Here is a 16499-nt window from a genome sequence, read left to right on the forward strand (position 1 = left end):
ATATATATATATATATATATATATATATATATATATATATATATATATATATATATATATATATATATATATATATATATATATATATATCTTTATAAATATTATAAATTGAGCAAAAATGTTTTTATATCTTCTTTAATGGCAATAATTCTATAAAAAGAGAATAAACGTGATTTCGCTTAGCTATCATAATAAAGTTAAGTGCTATCCTATAGTATGAATCTGGATTTAAACTAAAACGATACCGTAAAAAATTTTATGATATAATAAAATAGATTGAAAATTTTCTTTTCACTGCTTCTGTCTACAGGTGTCTAATTAAATAGCATAATTGCGCAATTACCGTTGGATTAAAACCTAAAATTTTTGCAATATATTATTACTGAATGACGTGGTTGAGTCCGTTATTTTTTATTACACATAGTTTCTCATTATTTCTCCTTACATCGGCAAGTTACATCATTTAATATTTTTCTTACATTTCATAATTTTTTTTTCAGACTTGGATGTGTGGAGGAAAATTAGAAATTGTTCCATGTTCTCATGTAGGTCATGTTTTTAGAAAACGAAGTCCTTACAACTGGAAACCAGGTGTTAATGTACTTCGAAAAAATTCTGTTCGTCTAGCAGAAGTCTGGCTTGATGAATATAAACATTATTATTATAATAGAATAGGGAATGATTTAGTAAGTATAACATTACTGAATATTTTAGTATATTATCATTGAAAAGTTGCATTTGACTTTTACTTGACGATAATGCTTCTTTTTTAAAATTTATCATTGTCTTTTTACACGTTTTTATATAAATATCATATTTTAATAGTTGACCAACACAATCTTTTGTATAGATTGAGATGTAGAGCGTTATAGTCTAATGAGCCGAATGCCGTTATAATCTAATCTTAAGATATAGAGCATAATGAGTATTTTTTCTTGTCTAATGTCCGTTTGTTTTGCAACAAATATAAGCTACAATATTGTAAGTTTTAAAGCAAGATATTAATTACTTGTATGGATGAGAAAGCGAAGTTAATTTAATTTTCAACGAGTAAGAATAACTCAATTATTCATTTAAGTCAATATCTCAACTACTCTACTATTCTGGTTATTAAAACCAAAATATGCGGTTATTAAACCATTCATTTACTATTTGTTTTTGTTCATATAGTAACGGTTTACTGGAAATTCTGGTTTCCAAAATTATAGTTTTCATTTACACACATTTAGAAAACTCAGAAAGGTCCTGACATGGATGTTCTTTTATTTTATGTACTATCTGTCCTTACTGAGGGAGCAACGATGGCTCACCTAGTATGGTGCCTTTGAAAGAGTGACCAACAGATCAGCCCTAGTGATACCTGATAGACCTTTGGGAAAGCATTAAAAAATACAGAACTGTAAAATATATTTAACCGAATTATATTTATGCCATGCTCTAAAATTTATTGATGAAATAATCAAATTTTAACGTAGACACTAAAATGCAATGTAATATAAACAAATATTTACACAAACTTAATTATATTAAAATAGTGCAACTTTAAGTATAATATATTGTAATTTTTCTTTGAATTAGGGAGATTTTGGAGATGTAACTTCTAGAGTTGAGTTAAGAAAAAGACTGAATTGCAAACCATTCGAATGGTACATGAAGAATATTTATCCCGAACTTTTTGTTCCGGGAGACGCTGCTGGTGAAGGAGAGGTAAGTGGTATTATTTTAATGAGTTTTGCATGACAGCTTTGCACAGCAAATAATAAAATTGTTTGTCTTGTTTTCAATGCACAATTTAACTTGTTAATTTTAATTATATTGATTTACACTTACTGCATGCAATAAAAACATCTCAGTACTTTAGATTAATTAACTCACATTTTTCATGTTTATTTCAATTTATACAATTAACTGCTGCATATATCATTTTTAAGGAAATTTGCAGGCCTCAAGGAAAGACACTTTTTTTCGAATTTTCAACGGGAATCCTAAAACTTAGATATTTAATATAAAAATGATATTATTTAAATTCGAACTTAGTAAGATTAAAATTACAATGTTTGACTTTCATTCTACTGTTCCATAAAATATATTTTCTTAATTTTATCAAGGATACTTTTGGCTTTAATTTTAATTTTACAAATGGTGCAGAGAATGTTACGTATTCAAAAAAAGGAACAAAAAGCAAAAAAAAAAAAAAAAAGAAAAAAGATTTTATGTCAGACATGAAAAATTTTCCAATAAAATTTGCTACTAATGTGATAAAATAATTTTTTTTCTATCTCTTTTAACATATTTTTTAATTTAAAACTCCTTCTTGTATGCTTTGTTGACTGTATTTTTTTAAATTTAAGGAATCGTATTACTTTTTCCTAAAGTAATAATTATAAAATTGTTTAAAATGTATAGTGACCAACTCTCATTCTTTAAACTGAATTTTTTTTCATTTGCTTGCATTTTATAAATGCCTGTAACTAAATAGCAATATTGTTCTAATTGCATAAATTAAACATTTATTTAAATTATATTATCCAAATCTGTGCAAAGTCTTATAAAATAAAAATATTTTCGCATATTTCTCACCTATTCTTTTGTTTACAGTACCAGGTTATACATCAGGTACGCTTTTTGATACTGGTATTTTAACGGCGGTGGGAATAAATTACGATTTTTGCAATTCATTGTTATTGCTGACGTGCAATTCAAGCATTTTCTTTTATCATATAAATAATTTTTATCACCATGCTACTTAAAAAAAATTCCGCCTTCTAAAAAAGAATTCATCGAAATCTTGCTAAAACTCAATTATTTTTTAATACGGAACTGGAAAAGACAGGTTTTAATTGAAAAAAAAATATATTGAAGCAGTAAGATATTTTACAACATAAGTAATTTATAAAAAAGTTATCGAATAGTCTATTAAGATTTTAACATAGTTCATACAAATGGCATATTTTTATTCCAATTCGGAAAATCAGGAACCTTAATTAAATAAGAAGGTAATTTTTTTGACTTATTAATCATCAAGTTCTGATGCTGGTTACGGATATATGAAATATTTTTTTGAATAAGATGTAATAGTTTTAATGCACGCCAATTTTAGTAATTTGCACCTTATATGCTATTAAGATCTGCTCTTTTTTAGTGATCCAGGTACAATAACTTAGTTGCCGTAGCAACGCGATGCTTAAAACTTTGGTTAAATTTGAAAACATTTCCTCCGCGGATAAAAATATTTCATCCTTCATACGGAGAATCGGTTTATTCTGCGTATTAATGATAATTTTAAAATAACCCTCAAATTTTGATTTTTTAAAAATTTAGTTCATTTTAAAAACTTGGAAATTAGATGTTTCATTGCATAGCTTAAAAAATTATGTTTTAGAAGAGCTTAAAAAAAAAATAAAAAAATTGTGTCTAAAATTTAGTTTTAACTATTATTATTACTATGCACATTTTCATTTTCTATATGGATGGTGAACTGCTTATCGAAATATATAATTTTTTTGCATTCGAAGGTTTAAATAAAATGTAAAATAATTTTTTTAATAAACAAAACGAAATTATTTATTTTTAATTTCAAAAAAATTGTAAGCAATGATTTATTAAGAACACATCATCTGCAAGAATTGAATCCCAAGAAACAGAGTGGTAAACAAATATATTTCCATTTCAGCCGCCATAAAACTTTTTAACCACAATAAAACTTTTCCTAAAACTTTTGTTTTAGTCGCAATCAAACTTTTTCGCCAATGAAACTTTAGTAGCATAAAAATTGTGTTTAAAGTTTTGTATTTACAAGTTTTTTTTAATAACTAGCTGATAAACTGCGAAAGAAAATTGATTCATGAAATTTTCTTTGTTTTTGACGGAGTCTTTTTTTCTGGAAAATGTTCCGAGTAAACCATTTAACCAAATTATTAATGATACTATTTCTTCTTCCTTAAGGATATAAAATTCGTCAAAACGCATTGAGCTTAATACAACATATTTCTCATCAGTCAAATATAGCTAGCAAACTAAAAATTTAAAAATACGTTTTCACGACATGGCAAAATACGCAAAAATGTGCACATTACTGTTATTGCCGTATTTAGTTATTCAATTTATCAATAACTGTTACTCTATAGAATTACGTTTGTGGAATTGTTTTTTTAAAATCTTTTAGGATTTTTTAATGCATTAAAGGGGAAAATCGGAGGATTTTTTTTCTACCTGAAAAATGCTAAAATTATTTATGAGGGAAAAAAAAAGCTTTGTTGAAGAAATCTATGAGATTCTTATATTTTGCTAAAATATAAATATATTTTGCTGAAATATAAATATATTTTGCTAAAATATAAATATATTTTGCTAAAATATAAATATATTTTGCTAAAATATAAATATATTTTGCTAAAATATAAATATATTTTGCTAAAATATAAATATATTTTAAATTTTATTAAGCAGTACCGACAAAAATAAATTTGTATTTACACTATATAAATATGAATATCTAAAACATCAGATATTATAAAATTTACAAAGTAGTGAGATAATAATTTTTTAACAATGGATAGTATACAAGAAGTGCGAAAGTAGATAGTTGCAATGCAAACATATGTTCTACAACATATGTAGTACAATTTATGCCTTATTATATTCGTAGATGATATTAAAGTATACCAATGAAATATAGACTTAGTATAACATGAAATATTTTTTACATCTTAACTTTCGTTAACATATGTTATTGTCAGAAACTTTTAACATCAGCAAGGTGATTAATCATTTGCTAACTGAACTACACCACGATACACTGCACTGCTAATATATCACGCTGCTTTTCCATTTACTAATTATGCACTGCACATTTGCACTGCTTTGAAAAAAAATGCTTGAATTGCACACTCTGCAGAATAAATTTTGGTGATGGAGATGAATAAATATCTGGTTATGGAAATAATTCAATTATATTTCAAATATATTTCAAATATTTATCTTTCAAAAATATTTGAGCATTAAGTAATTTTTTTCTAAAATCATATATGATTTAAAATAAAATGCTTTGTATTTAATTTTCTGTACTAAGAAATGCTACTTTAATAATCCTATTTCTTATCTTTATTTATAAAAAGTGTTTAAATGCTCTATTTGCTTTTTTGTGATTTATTATCTTTGTTTCTAAACTTTTAATGCCTGTAACATGATCTGATTAGATGGAAATACACTATCTACCTATAAGTATTTGGACACCTATGCAAATGACTATATCCGTGGTCTTGAGATACGTCACGCCCTCCTCAGGTATATATAGTGTAGGGAACAACATCGACAGTAGTCCCATGCAAGATGCCTTCCGCATTATTTTGGATGACAATGTGCTTCCTACGTTGCGGCAGTTTTACGGGGTGGACCCCTGTTACTTCCAGAACGACAATGTCAGCTGTCATGTTGCGAGGGTCACCAAGGCTTGGTATAGTGCCAATGGGGTTAATGGAATGGACTGGCAAAAGCCATAGAATGTAAAATAGCAAATTTTAATGAAGTCTTTAAATTTGAAAATTATATCAAAGATAAAAACTACAGACCAATAGCTGCACATTTCACCTCCGACGCCTCTTATCATATCTATCAGAACAAATAATTTCATCAACCTTTCTGAAAATGGCGTTTCTTCATGCTGATACAATTCTGAACAACTCCAAAATCAAACAAACACAGTTTAGAGCAAGCTGCTCATTTTATTTTTTGATTCCTTTTAGTTATTCAAGCAAAGTGCTTGAAACATTCATAAAAGCAACTCCACTGCCTGCTTACCTCAATGCTCAACCAAAACAGTGTTAAAATTCCAGATGAATGGGATAGGGGTCGCTTCGTGGTCCAGGTGCCCAATAAAATCAAAACACTAGGACTAGGAATGGACTGGTCTGCTAAGAGCCCAGACCTGAACCCTATCGAGAACCTCTGGGACGAGTTGGATCGCCGAATTCAAGGGTGTACTACCCGTCCAAAATCGCTGAAGGAACTTACGTGTCTTCGCCAAGCCGAGTGGAAGAAAATAACATTAACCGTCAAGCAAGGACTTGTGGAAAGTATGTCCCGGAGGGTTCAAGCTGTAATTGCCTCTCGTGGAGGCTCTACCAACTATTGATTATGAATAAAGTTTGTTTTTCTTTTCAATCACACGTGTCCAAATACTTATTGGTAGATAGTGTATACCAAAGAAATTATGTCTGTTTTAGTGTTTGTTTGATATGTTAAATATTTGTCTTTAAAATATTTGTAATTTCACAAGTTTATGTAAAAATTTAAATTATTTAAAAAAAATATTTTTTTACTATATTTTCAAACAAAAAAAAGCATCTGTAACTTTTAACACCTTTAAGAATTCTAATGGTTTATATTTTGAAACTTTTGGTGATATACGTATTTGCTTAACTATACGGTAACTTTGCATAACTTTACTTTATTCTTTGCTAAAGAATAAAGTGTTCTTTTACTTTCAAAAGGCCTTTTTTATATACCTATTTTGCAATTCAAGATGCGTTCTAAAAGCCAACTTCGTAGTTTACATATTCTATTTGGCTCTCTATATTAAAGATATACTCTAGAATATATTTGTCGATTTGAATTTTACTCGAAGATGTCTTAAAATCCTACTTCTTCCTCGTAGCCCCCTAGCGTTTTATAGAATGGAAAAAAAAAGTTATGCGTTGAAGTATTTGAACTCTCCATTCGAACAAATCTTGATTCGACCGAGTTGTACTTGATATGCGAGAATAAGCTTCGGATATTCTGCAGACGATTTCTTTATTCTGAGTTTCCTTTCATATATAGATAAAGGTGTAAAAATGGAAGAAATGTTGAATACATATTTCATTTCACGAAAGCTTTTGGCAACCGGAGTTGTTAAATCTTATATGAAATATCCTTAATGGTTGAATTTTCTTCCGGCAGTTTTATTTTTAAACTTCGTAATGCGTTTTACTGCATGATACCTTTGTGGTTTTTAAGGAGCTTGCGATTATTTTTCTAAATGTATTTGCGAAAAAGATTGTTTCAGCTTTAAGCATTTTTGGAAGGTATTTTCTTTGTTTTTCAATACCCCAAAACAATGTGATTTTTTCAGTTGAGTGCTGTGACTGAAGCTTCCAACACACTAAAAGCTTCAATAAATAAATAAATATATGCTGAATATGGGTATTTTTCTCAAATGACACATTCTTTAAAGTTAGAATTGCGATTAAAAAAGATAAAAGATTATGAAATAAATAAAAGCAAAAACTTCTGTTTTGTTGCTAATAAAATTTACAAAGGCTTTATCGCTTAGATATACATACTATAAAACTCATATATAAAACTCGTACTCTATGTATACAAATTGCTACAATAAAACTTAATTTGAAACTCTTAATTCTAAATAACAATTAAATAGTCAATAAGTATTTAATTAATAATCCAAAGAAACTGCAGTGGTAAGATATTATTTGAATAAAAATTTCATTCACTTTTTGATGGAAGTAACCCGTATTTGCGTTACACGGAGAGGAAAACCGTTGGAACATTCCATGGTTAGCCTGACGGCAAGGGGTCTCTAACCTATGATCCGTCTCTCATTGAGGATATTTCACGTCATCACTGTATTCGGCGCAAGCCGGCTGTGGAATTCGTATATCGACCAGTCGTTGCTGGGATTTGAACCCAGTTCACCTCATTGGAAGGCGAACGCTCTGTCCCTGAGCTATCGCGGCTCACGTTTATGGATTAAAGTTAATAAATCAACTCAAGAATATGCTTCGCTCGCTAGAGGGTTCGAATCAATAACTGAAACATGCTGTTAACTAAATTAACTTACGCTAATTTAATGAAACCCTAATGAATAACGATGAGGAATGATCTCACGTTTGAGAAATTTTTTGCTTCGTATCAATAAAACTGAGCAATAAAATCTTGACAAGTAAATATATCTCTGGATCACAGCTGCTTGAAATGAGTGAAAATTTAGTCTGTTTGCTATAAGCAATCCTGGCACTAATGAAAAAAAAAGGAGAGATGCAATACAAAATTGTTGTGATTTTTCTTGAGAAACGTGAATGAACGTCAATGCTATAAACTTATGATACCATACGATACATGATACGATAAACGTCATTGTTTATTGTTATAAACTTCAAATCAAAAGTGCTATCTCATCAGATTTTAATTTGTTTCAAGCATTTTGGGTCAAATGAATAGTTTAAAATAAATTTAACTCACTCAAATCTTATCGATCTATGATACGATAAGCAGTTAATGATTGTATAAACGTATCAGTTCTCTTTTACATTTAAGAAATACTATGTGTTTTAGCCTTTTTCTTAACAGAAAGGTAAGTATTTTAGTTATTACCTCAATGTTTTTTAAAAGTACCATCCATTAAAAACAGCTGTGTTCCTGTATAATCTAACTGTACATAAATGCATATTTTCCCAGTATCAATGTTCGGCACAATATCATTTCCCAGTATCAATTTCAATTGTTTTTATAGATAAGAAACCTCGGTGACGGTGCTGATACTTGCTTGGACAGTCCAGCGAAAAGAGAAGATTTTGAAAAACCTATTATGATGTGGCCATGTCACCTACAAGGTGGAAATCAGGTAGAAATATTTTGTTTTACGTAATTCAATCATGTTTATATGTGATATTGTGAATTTTGGAAATGAAAAACGATATTCACCCGAAATAACCGAGGTGCGTTTGTGTCAATAAAGCAAATATGGGTGTCCACATCGGGAATCTCATCAGACCATAAATGTTCTTTTTAAATTATCTGCAATGGCACCGTGGTTAAGGTACCGATCTACCCAATTGCGTAGGACTGGGACTCTATACCTGATAGTGGCTTGAGTTTCATTCAGCCTCAGTATTAGCTGTGTTAACCTCATAGCCGCCATAATCTTGCAGTACATATATATATATATATATATATATATATATATATATATATATATATATATATATATATATATATATATATATATATATATATATATATATATATAGTAAAAAAATCTTGCAAATATAATGAAATTAAATAAATAATCGAGAGTATTTCTCGAGAATTTTTGTGGAATGTGTCGCGTCATATTAAATTTTGCAATATTAAAAATCCATTTTTAGGGAAGTTTGTATTCTGTTTCTTTCTTATTTCTTATACTGCTAGATAAAATACCATATGTTCAAGAAATTTCACGCTGCTTGCATAAAGAAAAATCATGCCTTGAGTTCATAAAATATTAAAAGTAAGAACATGATAAAATGACAAATGTCTAATGAGGTACGATACATTTTACGTTGTGTATTCCCTGTTTATTAAAAATATGAAGAAAATACGTTTCGAAAAGTAAAAATACGATTTAGTTCAATAGTTGAACTTTTGTTAAGTATGGTTTATTAGTGTTTTTTCAACAATGAGCACATCCCTATGGAAAATGGACCTCCGATTCTGAATACTTTTCGTGTGTCACACGTGGGTTGTTTTATATATTCATTCAGTTGTTTTACAAGTATTCATATATTCCTTCCCTGCTTTAAAATGTAATTGAGATTGTTAAATGCAATAGTTAGTTTTTCAAATATAAATCAAGCTTTAAATACAGAAACAAATAAAGTAACTTTTACAGGTTTCTGAAATTGTTTACATATCTCATGTCTCGTTTTACTGGTATATAACGGTAAGCGTTCACATATATTTTTGGCAAAAGAATTTCGCGTGCTTCAATTGCGATAAAGGAAGCCTGCTGTATAGAAAGTTGAACTGCGTGTCATGCACCGACAAGCATTTCATTCATAGTGTAAACGATTTAAGTTAATTGGAGCTTTGAATCTCGTTTACTTTATGAATCAATTGAATTGTCGACTAAGTAGGGCATTCTATGTCAAAAAGAAAATAGAAAGAACAGGATTATCAATTTTGTGCAAGTTTGAGACTAATGGTTAACATATCAAATTGCACGCAAAATCCCGTGAAAAGCATTAAACATTTCTAATGCGTTCAAATTTTCTAAACTTGTTATTTGCTGTAGCTGATCTTTGTTATTTTTTATAGCTTTTTGATTCTAGGGAGAATATTATTAAACATTATGCTTGCTAGATTTATATATTTAAAAAAAAAACATTATTGTTTCTTAAGCAATCCTTGTTGAAATGTAGTTATAATGTTTACGTTTGCACATTTGAAAGTAGCGTTTAATTAAATTGTACAATGTACGTCGGTATAAATTTGTGTAAAATGATCTTTGTCTTTTAGTTTGATCTAGAATCAAATATTTCGTATTTTAAAAAAATTCGTTCTTTTTTCAGTATTGGATGCTTAGTGCATCTGGTGAAATAAGACGTGATGAAGCTTGTATGGATTACGCTGGAAAAGACGTTATTCTCTATCCTTGTCATGGCGCCAAAGGAAATCAAATGTGGTTTTACGATCCTCATGTAAGAACTAGAATACACTTAAATTAAAACCAATCCCTTCTTTTCTATTTACGAATGCCTATCAGCGCTCCTTGTACAGTGATAAATAACAATATACTTTAACTAGCTTTGCGTGAAATTAAGTGAAACTCTAATGAATGACTATATGCCTGGTTAACGCGGTAAATAAAAGGTTTGTTTATTCATTTATTTTAAACAAATCACATTGGCTGTTTACGCATATCTTAGAAGAGGAATGCGTGTATTTATCGCAAAATTAATATTGCCCATTCTTAAATATTAGTGAAGCAATGCTGTGTTCCAAATTTATTAAAACAAACCTCAACTTATCACACTGATTTGTAAAAGAGAAGTTTTTTACCATGTTCGTAGTAAAGGAAAAAAACACAATTTTGATCATAGGAATTTCAAATAGAATAGTCAGAAATGCTAGTAAATAACAAATAAATTAATTTATTGTGTAAACAATAATAATTTAAAATTCAAGTAATGACTTCCATATTTTAACATGCGTGTAAATTCAGCTTTTTATGTTCATTTTTTGAATTTTTATTTCCATAAAACTATTTTAAAACTGAAATATTTTAAATTTATGAGTATTTTCAAACATAAAAATAATGCTTAATATCCTGTTAACATTTTTATTCACAATTTAACCGTGGTGTAAAGTTTTCCTAAGAATTGCAAACCTTATTAGTACTAAACATGAAAATGGATTTGAAACTGTAAAATTAAAAGCAAACAATGCTTATATTTTACTTTAACTACATTTGATTATGTTTATTTCTCTGAAAATATTTATATTGTCAGCTGATTTTTGTACTTACGTGGTATGTGGAGAAAAAATTCCCCTGACTTTATATCATGATGTAATGCAAAAAGTTGCCACAATCTATGAATAGACATTTATATAAATTATATTGAAATTGATAATAACAATGAAATAAAAATAATTTCAATAGCTAAGTATTAATTTAAAATGTAGCAATCGAAATATTTTAAATTAAATATTTAAAAACATTATAACCATTTCTTAAATCCCTATTTAGACATTTAAACAACCTATAGGTATAGATAATAATGAAAAATAAATTTTAATAAATTCTTTGATTAGTAAAATTTATTTAATCATTGTGTGATTTTTGATATTAAAATAATTATTTACTCATTGAAAAAGGTTTTGAAACAATTTATCTTATTATTAATGACATATAGAAACATAATCTAATTTAGAATTTATATAATTTTTTCCCCTGTATCAGTAGTATAATACGATTCCAGCTGTTTTACTTATTCTATAATATTTCTATAGAAATTATTTTTTAAAAATCTTTAATTTTAATAATTTATGTGATGTATATTTAAATATGATTGTTTCTGTTATAATTAATACAACTTACGCATTAATAATACAAATGCTAATGCAAGGATGAAACCATTAATAAAACGATGCTTTAAGTTAATACACCAGTGATTCAAACTAATACAACAATTATAAAGATTAGTACAATAATGTTTTAATTTTTTTTAATTTGACGAAATGAATAATTGTTTTTTTCTCTATACCAGTTAGGATACATTTTCTGTATTAACCGATAACATATTTAAGAAAAATCAAAATATATAACTTGAGAAATGTATCAATATATATAATATTATTCCGTATATTATATCAAAATTATATATTATACCAATATTATATTTTAATTGTTTTAGAACCATTCATTGATGCATGGTGTAAGTCGTAAATGTCTTGAAATGACAAAAGACAAACAAGGAGTTTCAATGGAGACATGCAATGGAGGCCCCAGACAAATGTGGGGATTCCAGAACTTTGATCCTTCCAAAGTAAAAATAGAGTACGTATAGTCAACCAAAGAACTGATTTCATCATATTGACTCTCACCGACAGCAATCAAAAAAACTCATCCTCATCATCATTACACCTGAAAGAGCTGCAACTACTGTATAGGATATGAATTTTTTACTGCCAAACAAACATCAAAACGCATACTTATTGTTCCTGAAAAAAGATCACCCTTAAAGAAAGAAACACGTTCTTCAATAGATTTGCAACCTAAAATATATTGCCTCCTTCCCGTGTGACGCAAGAAGTCCTGCCAAAGTCAATTCTCATAATTTTTTTTTTTTTTTTTTTTTTGGCTTAAGACGAAACAACCTCTTCTACGAGCGATGCACAACTCTTATGATCTCTATGATTGAGTAGCTCTTATTGCTCTAAATTATTTTAATAGATTCAATTCAAGCATTAAACTATTCATTATATAATGATTATAATTGCGTTAAAATCCCCATATATTTTAAAAAAAATTTAGGTATGCAGTAATCATGACGAAATTTCCTACACACAGGATTCAGCATTTAAAAACTTGGAGGATAGCTTTCTAACATTATTTCTTATTATAACCCTATTTGCGTATTTTTTTCTTCTAAAGGATTTCTGGCGCCAACACGGACAAAAACTTCAAATTTAGGCGAAATCTCCTAAATTTGTCTGAAATTTTAAATAGCGTTCATAAACTTATTGTTTCAGCTGACGAATCAATGAAAAGCTGTAGAACAAATACTCCAGTTTGGTTTGCACTCTGTATATTTGTCAATGAAGTGCCTTAAATGAGTTCTGTTTCAGATAAATGTGTGTGATTGACATTCCATTGTTTCAGTAAAAATGAGGTTCATGTTGGATATTATTTAAAGCTGTGTCTCGCATGTATCATGATGAAACAGAGCATTTTTTATATTTATACTCGTGCCTGTAACTGTGATCTGGTTCCTTATATTTTGATATAACTCAATAAACTGCTCTTAAGAGCACAAACCTCTCGTCCTTGAAACCAGTTAAATTTGTCATAAGGATTCATCATTTCAATTTTAATAAATATTTGATAAAAAGAAAATGTTATCTTCAAGCATATTAAAAATAGTAGTAAAAATTATATTAATTATTGTAAATTTTTGCATACAAATTTAAATCTGACTGTCAGTTTAAATTGTGTAAAAAATTTAGTGTGATAGATTCAACAAAATTTAGTGTGCTTGTCCTAATCGCCAGTTCGTTCATCTTTATATTTGTAGGAAATATTGAAAAAAAGTCCTGAAATTTAAGAAGAATAAAAAGACAGAATTATAAAAATTATCTTTTAAAGATTTTCTTAAGAAGCTAAATATTGTTCGTCAGTTTTTAAATTTCGTAAAAAAAAATTGTGAACAATATGCTTTATAACTACACTGTAAAAAAATTTGGGATCAAATTATCAGAAAAGTTTACTGGAACATGTTACAGAACAAAAAGTCTTATGTCCCGTTATTTTTACAGTAATAATTACAGTAAAAGTACTTAATTACTCCAATTAAAAATATTGCTGTGAAAATTCCAACATGTTATTTCACGGTAAAAATGGATTGTACGGATTATGCACCCAGAGTTCCGTCACTTTATAACATAATTTGATCCGGAATATTTTGTAAACACTGTAAAAATTTTGGATCAAATTATCAGAAAAAGTTCAGGTTTTACTGGAACATGTACAGAACGAAAAATCTTTTCTACCGTTCTTTTTACAGTAATAATTACAGTAAAAGCACTCAATTATTAAAATTAAAAACTATAGCTGTGAAAATTCCAACATGTTATTTTACGGTAAAAATGGATTGTACGGTAATTGTATTTTAACATAATTTGATCCGGAATATTTTACACGGCAACATAGAGCTGTATAAATATGCAAAAACAAATTTAATCGTTTGAACGGCTAGAAATTAATGTCATATGAAATCATCTTTTAATTAAACAAAAAAATTTTTTTCAGTAAATATTAAAATTTTAGTCAAAATTATATTATTTATTGTGCATTTGTGTTTAATTTTAATTGTAATTATCATCTTGGGGAAAACATTAGAACATTTACTTTAAACGCCAACTCTACTAGCCAATTGATTTACTTTAGACGGATTCAAATATAATGACATTAAAAAAAGTTTATATTGTATTGATTTGTTTATTTTTTGTTTGCTTGTTATGGCTCTTTTATTAAAATGTCGGTAAATTTGTATGAAATTATTTATCGAGATTATTATATAAACATCGTACGATTCTAGTCATTATGCTAATTTTCCTATTTTTTTGTTGGTATTAAATAAGAAGCATAAAGCATAAGTATTATTTATTCACTACTTCATTGCATTTGCTGCATTTATTATAAAGGTATTGCTTTAGTTACTTATAAATCTCAAAGAAAAATGCGTATACAATATTTATTAATTTTTCAATGTTTACATTTGAATGAAATTATTTAATACAGCTGTTTTTATTTATTTTAAAAGCACTACATTAAATACACCATTTGCTTTATTTAACTAAATTTGTTATTTTGGTCGTAATGTAAAATCAAAGCATTTAATCATGTATATTAAGATATCCAAATGCCTCTACTTACTAAAATAGTAGATAAGTTAAATTCTAATGTAAAATAAAACAATATTTTTTGGTGTAAAATAACAGAATAACATTAATTTTTAACCTATAGATCAAAATTGAAATTCTGAAATGGAAAAATGCTAAAACAATCAATGATTAATTTGCGGGAATAACTAGTATATTGAGCGTACTAATACTAGCGATTCTCTTAGATTATATGGAATACCTCCTAACTCATAATTCACCAACTATTTAAATAATTTTTAAGAAAAAAACTACAGTTCTTTGAGATGGTGAACTTCGACAGTGGAGCTTGCTTCAAAATGTCAACAAATGCATGAAAATATTACAGTAACTCCGCATATTGCGTTTGATATCATCTTCAAGCATTGTATTTCGGTAAAACATAACATAGGATACGGGAATCGGTTTATTTTTCTAATTTATTTTTCTCATCATACCAACTAAATGTTATGAGCTTTGGAATTATTTTTGTGACCTATTTATTTTGTTTCCTATTTTGAAAAAATAAAAAAAAACTAGTGATTCTTATTATTGTTATTAAATTTTTAATTATCTTTGTTCATGTTTTAAGTTTTCAATTTTTATAAATTGATTGTATGTTCCAAATTTGTTATGGTTTTGAAGTTCATGCAATGATTTTGAGTAATCGCATTTAGGGAAGAGGCATTTGTCTGTTGTGTAACTTGAATTGTGTCGGATAATATTGCACTTTCTATTGACCCCATTTGAATTCCAGTCACTTTAAATGATGTACTTCCAGTGCCTTACCACCGATACTTATGAATTAGTCAATTGTATTTGCAATAAAATAAAAAGGACTATTGCTACATAAGACTCTGTCGTGTTTTTCACAAACCACGAGCATTTTTGCTTAAATATAACATACACTATTTTTTTTTTGAATTAAAGTAAATATAAACTATTAGTATCCATGCACAAAGTTGCAACTTTCATCATTAGAAAGTTACAGTTTTGTATCAGTTATAGTTATTTCTTTTAACAATTATGTGATTCTCAGTATTGTTACAATATTTCTTTCTTTCTACAAAATTCTTTTCTCACGAAGTAGATCGAGTATTAGCAAATTAAAATGAAAACGATTGCGGGTGATTTAGAAAATTTTAAACTTATTTCAGTATAATTAATAATTTATACGTCATATTTTCTGTGTTTCTAAATTTAGTAAAATTGTTTACATCAGGATCTCTCTCTCTGGTCGCAGAAGCAACTATTTATAAGGCATATAAAATAATATGCGATTACAGCGGGCAACGCCATCTGTTGACAATTTTCTATACCTACTACTAAGTTTCAGTATATATATATATATATATCAACATTCACGTAGTCGCTTGGTGTATGTCCGAAATATTTGCTAAATACCCTTATTTCTGACTTTCACCGGTGAATGTCAACAATCACATAGTCACTTTGGTGAATGCCCGAAATATTTATTACATTCGATTTGATATGAATTTATTCGTGAATATAATAACAATTATTCGATATTTTAATACTTACTGACGATAGATCAGAAGAAACATCAGTGTTTGGAGTATCGGGTCATACATTTACATTTGCCC

General features: G+C 28.0%; 1 protein-coding gene across 8 annotated transcripts in view; it reads left to right on the plus strand.

Annotated features, from left to right (window-relative positions):
• Nucleotides 1–12471, plus strand: part of LOC107443568 (putative polypeptide N-acetylgalactosaminyltransferase 9) — a 293596-nt gene extending 281125 nt beyond the window's left edge. For 4 of the 8 annotated variants that reach the window (XM_087159120.1, XM_016057485.5, XM_087159121.1 and 1 more), the window contains 6 exons: nucleotides 501–686; nucleotides 1579–1707; nucleotides 2599–2616; nucleotides 8510–8620; nucleotides 10326–10454; nucleotides 12171–12471. In XM_087159120.1, the coding sequence (XP_087015246.1) occupies nucleotides 501–686; nucleotides 1579–1707; nucleotides 2599–2616; nucleotides 8510–8620; nucleotides 10326–10454; nucleotides 12171–12323 (726 nt within the window). In that variant the 3' untranslated portion in view covers nucleotides 12324–12471. The remainder of the gene's footprint in view (nucleotides 1–500; nucleotides 687–1578; nucleotides 1708–2598; nucleotides 2617–8509; nucleotides 8621–10325; nucleotides 10455–12170) is intronic. The other 4 variants (XM_087159123.1, XM_087159124.1, XM_087159126.1 and 1 more) reach the window with 1 other exon arrangement.
• Nucleotides 12472–16499: the final 4028 nt, after the last annotated feature.

This window comes from Parasteatoda tepidariorum, chromosome 3 (assembly GCF_982258835.1).
Source record: "Parasteatoda tepidariorum strain Cologne lab strain chromosome 3, Ptep-v5.0, whole genome shotgun sequence".
NCBI classification, from domain to species: Eukaryota; Metazoa; Arthropoda; class Arachnida; order Araneae; family Theridiidae; genus Parasteatoda; species Parasteatoda tepidariorum.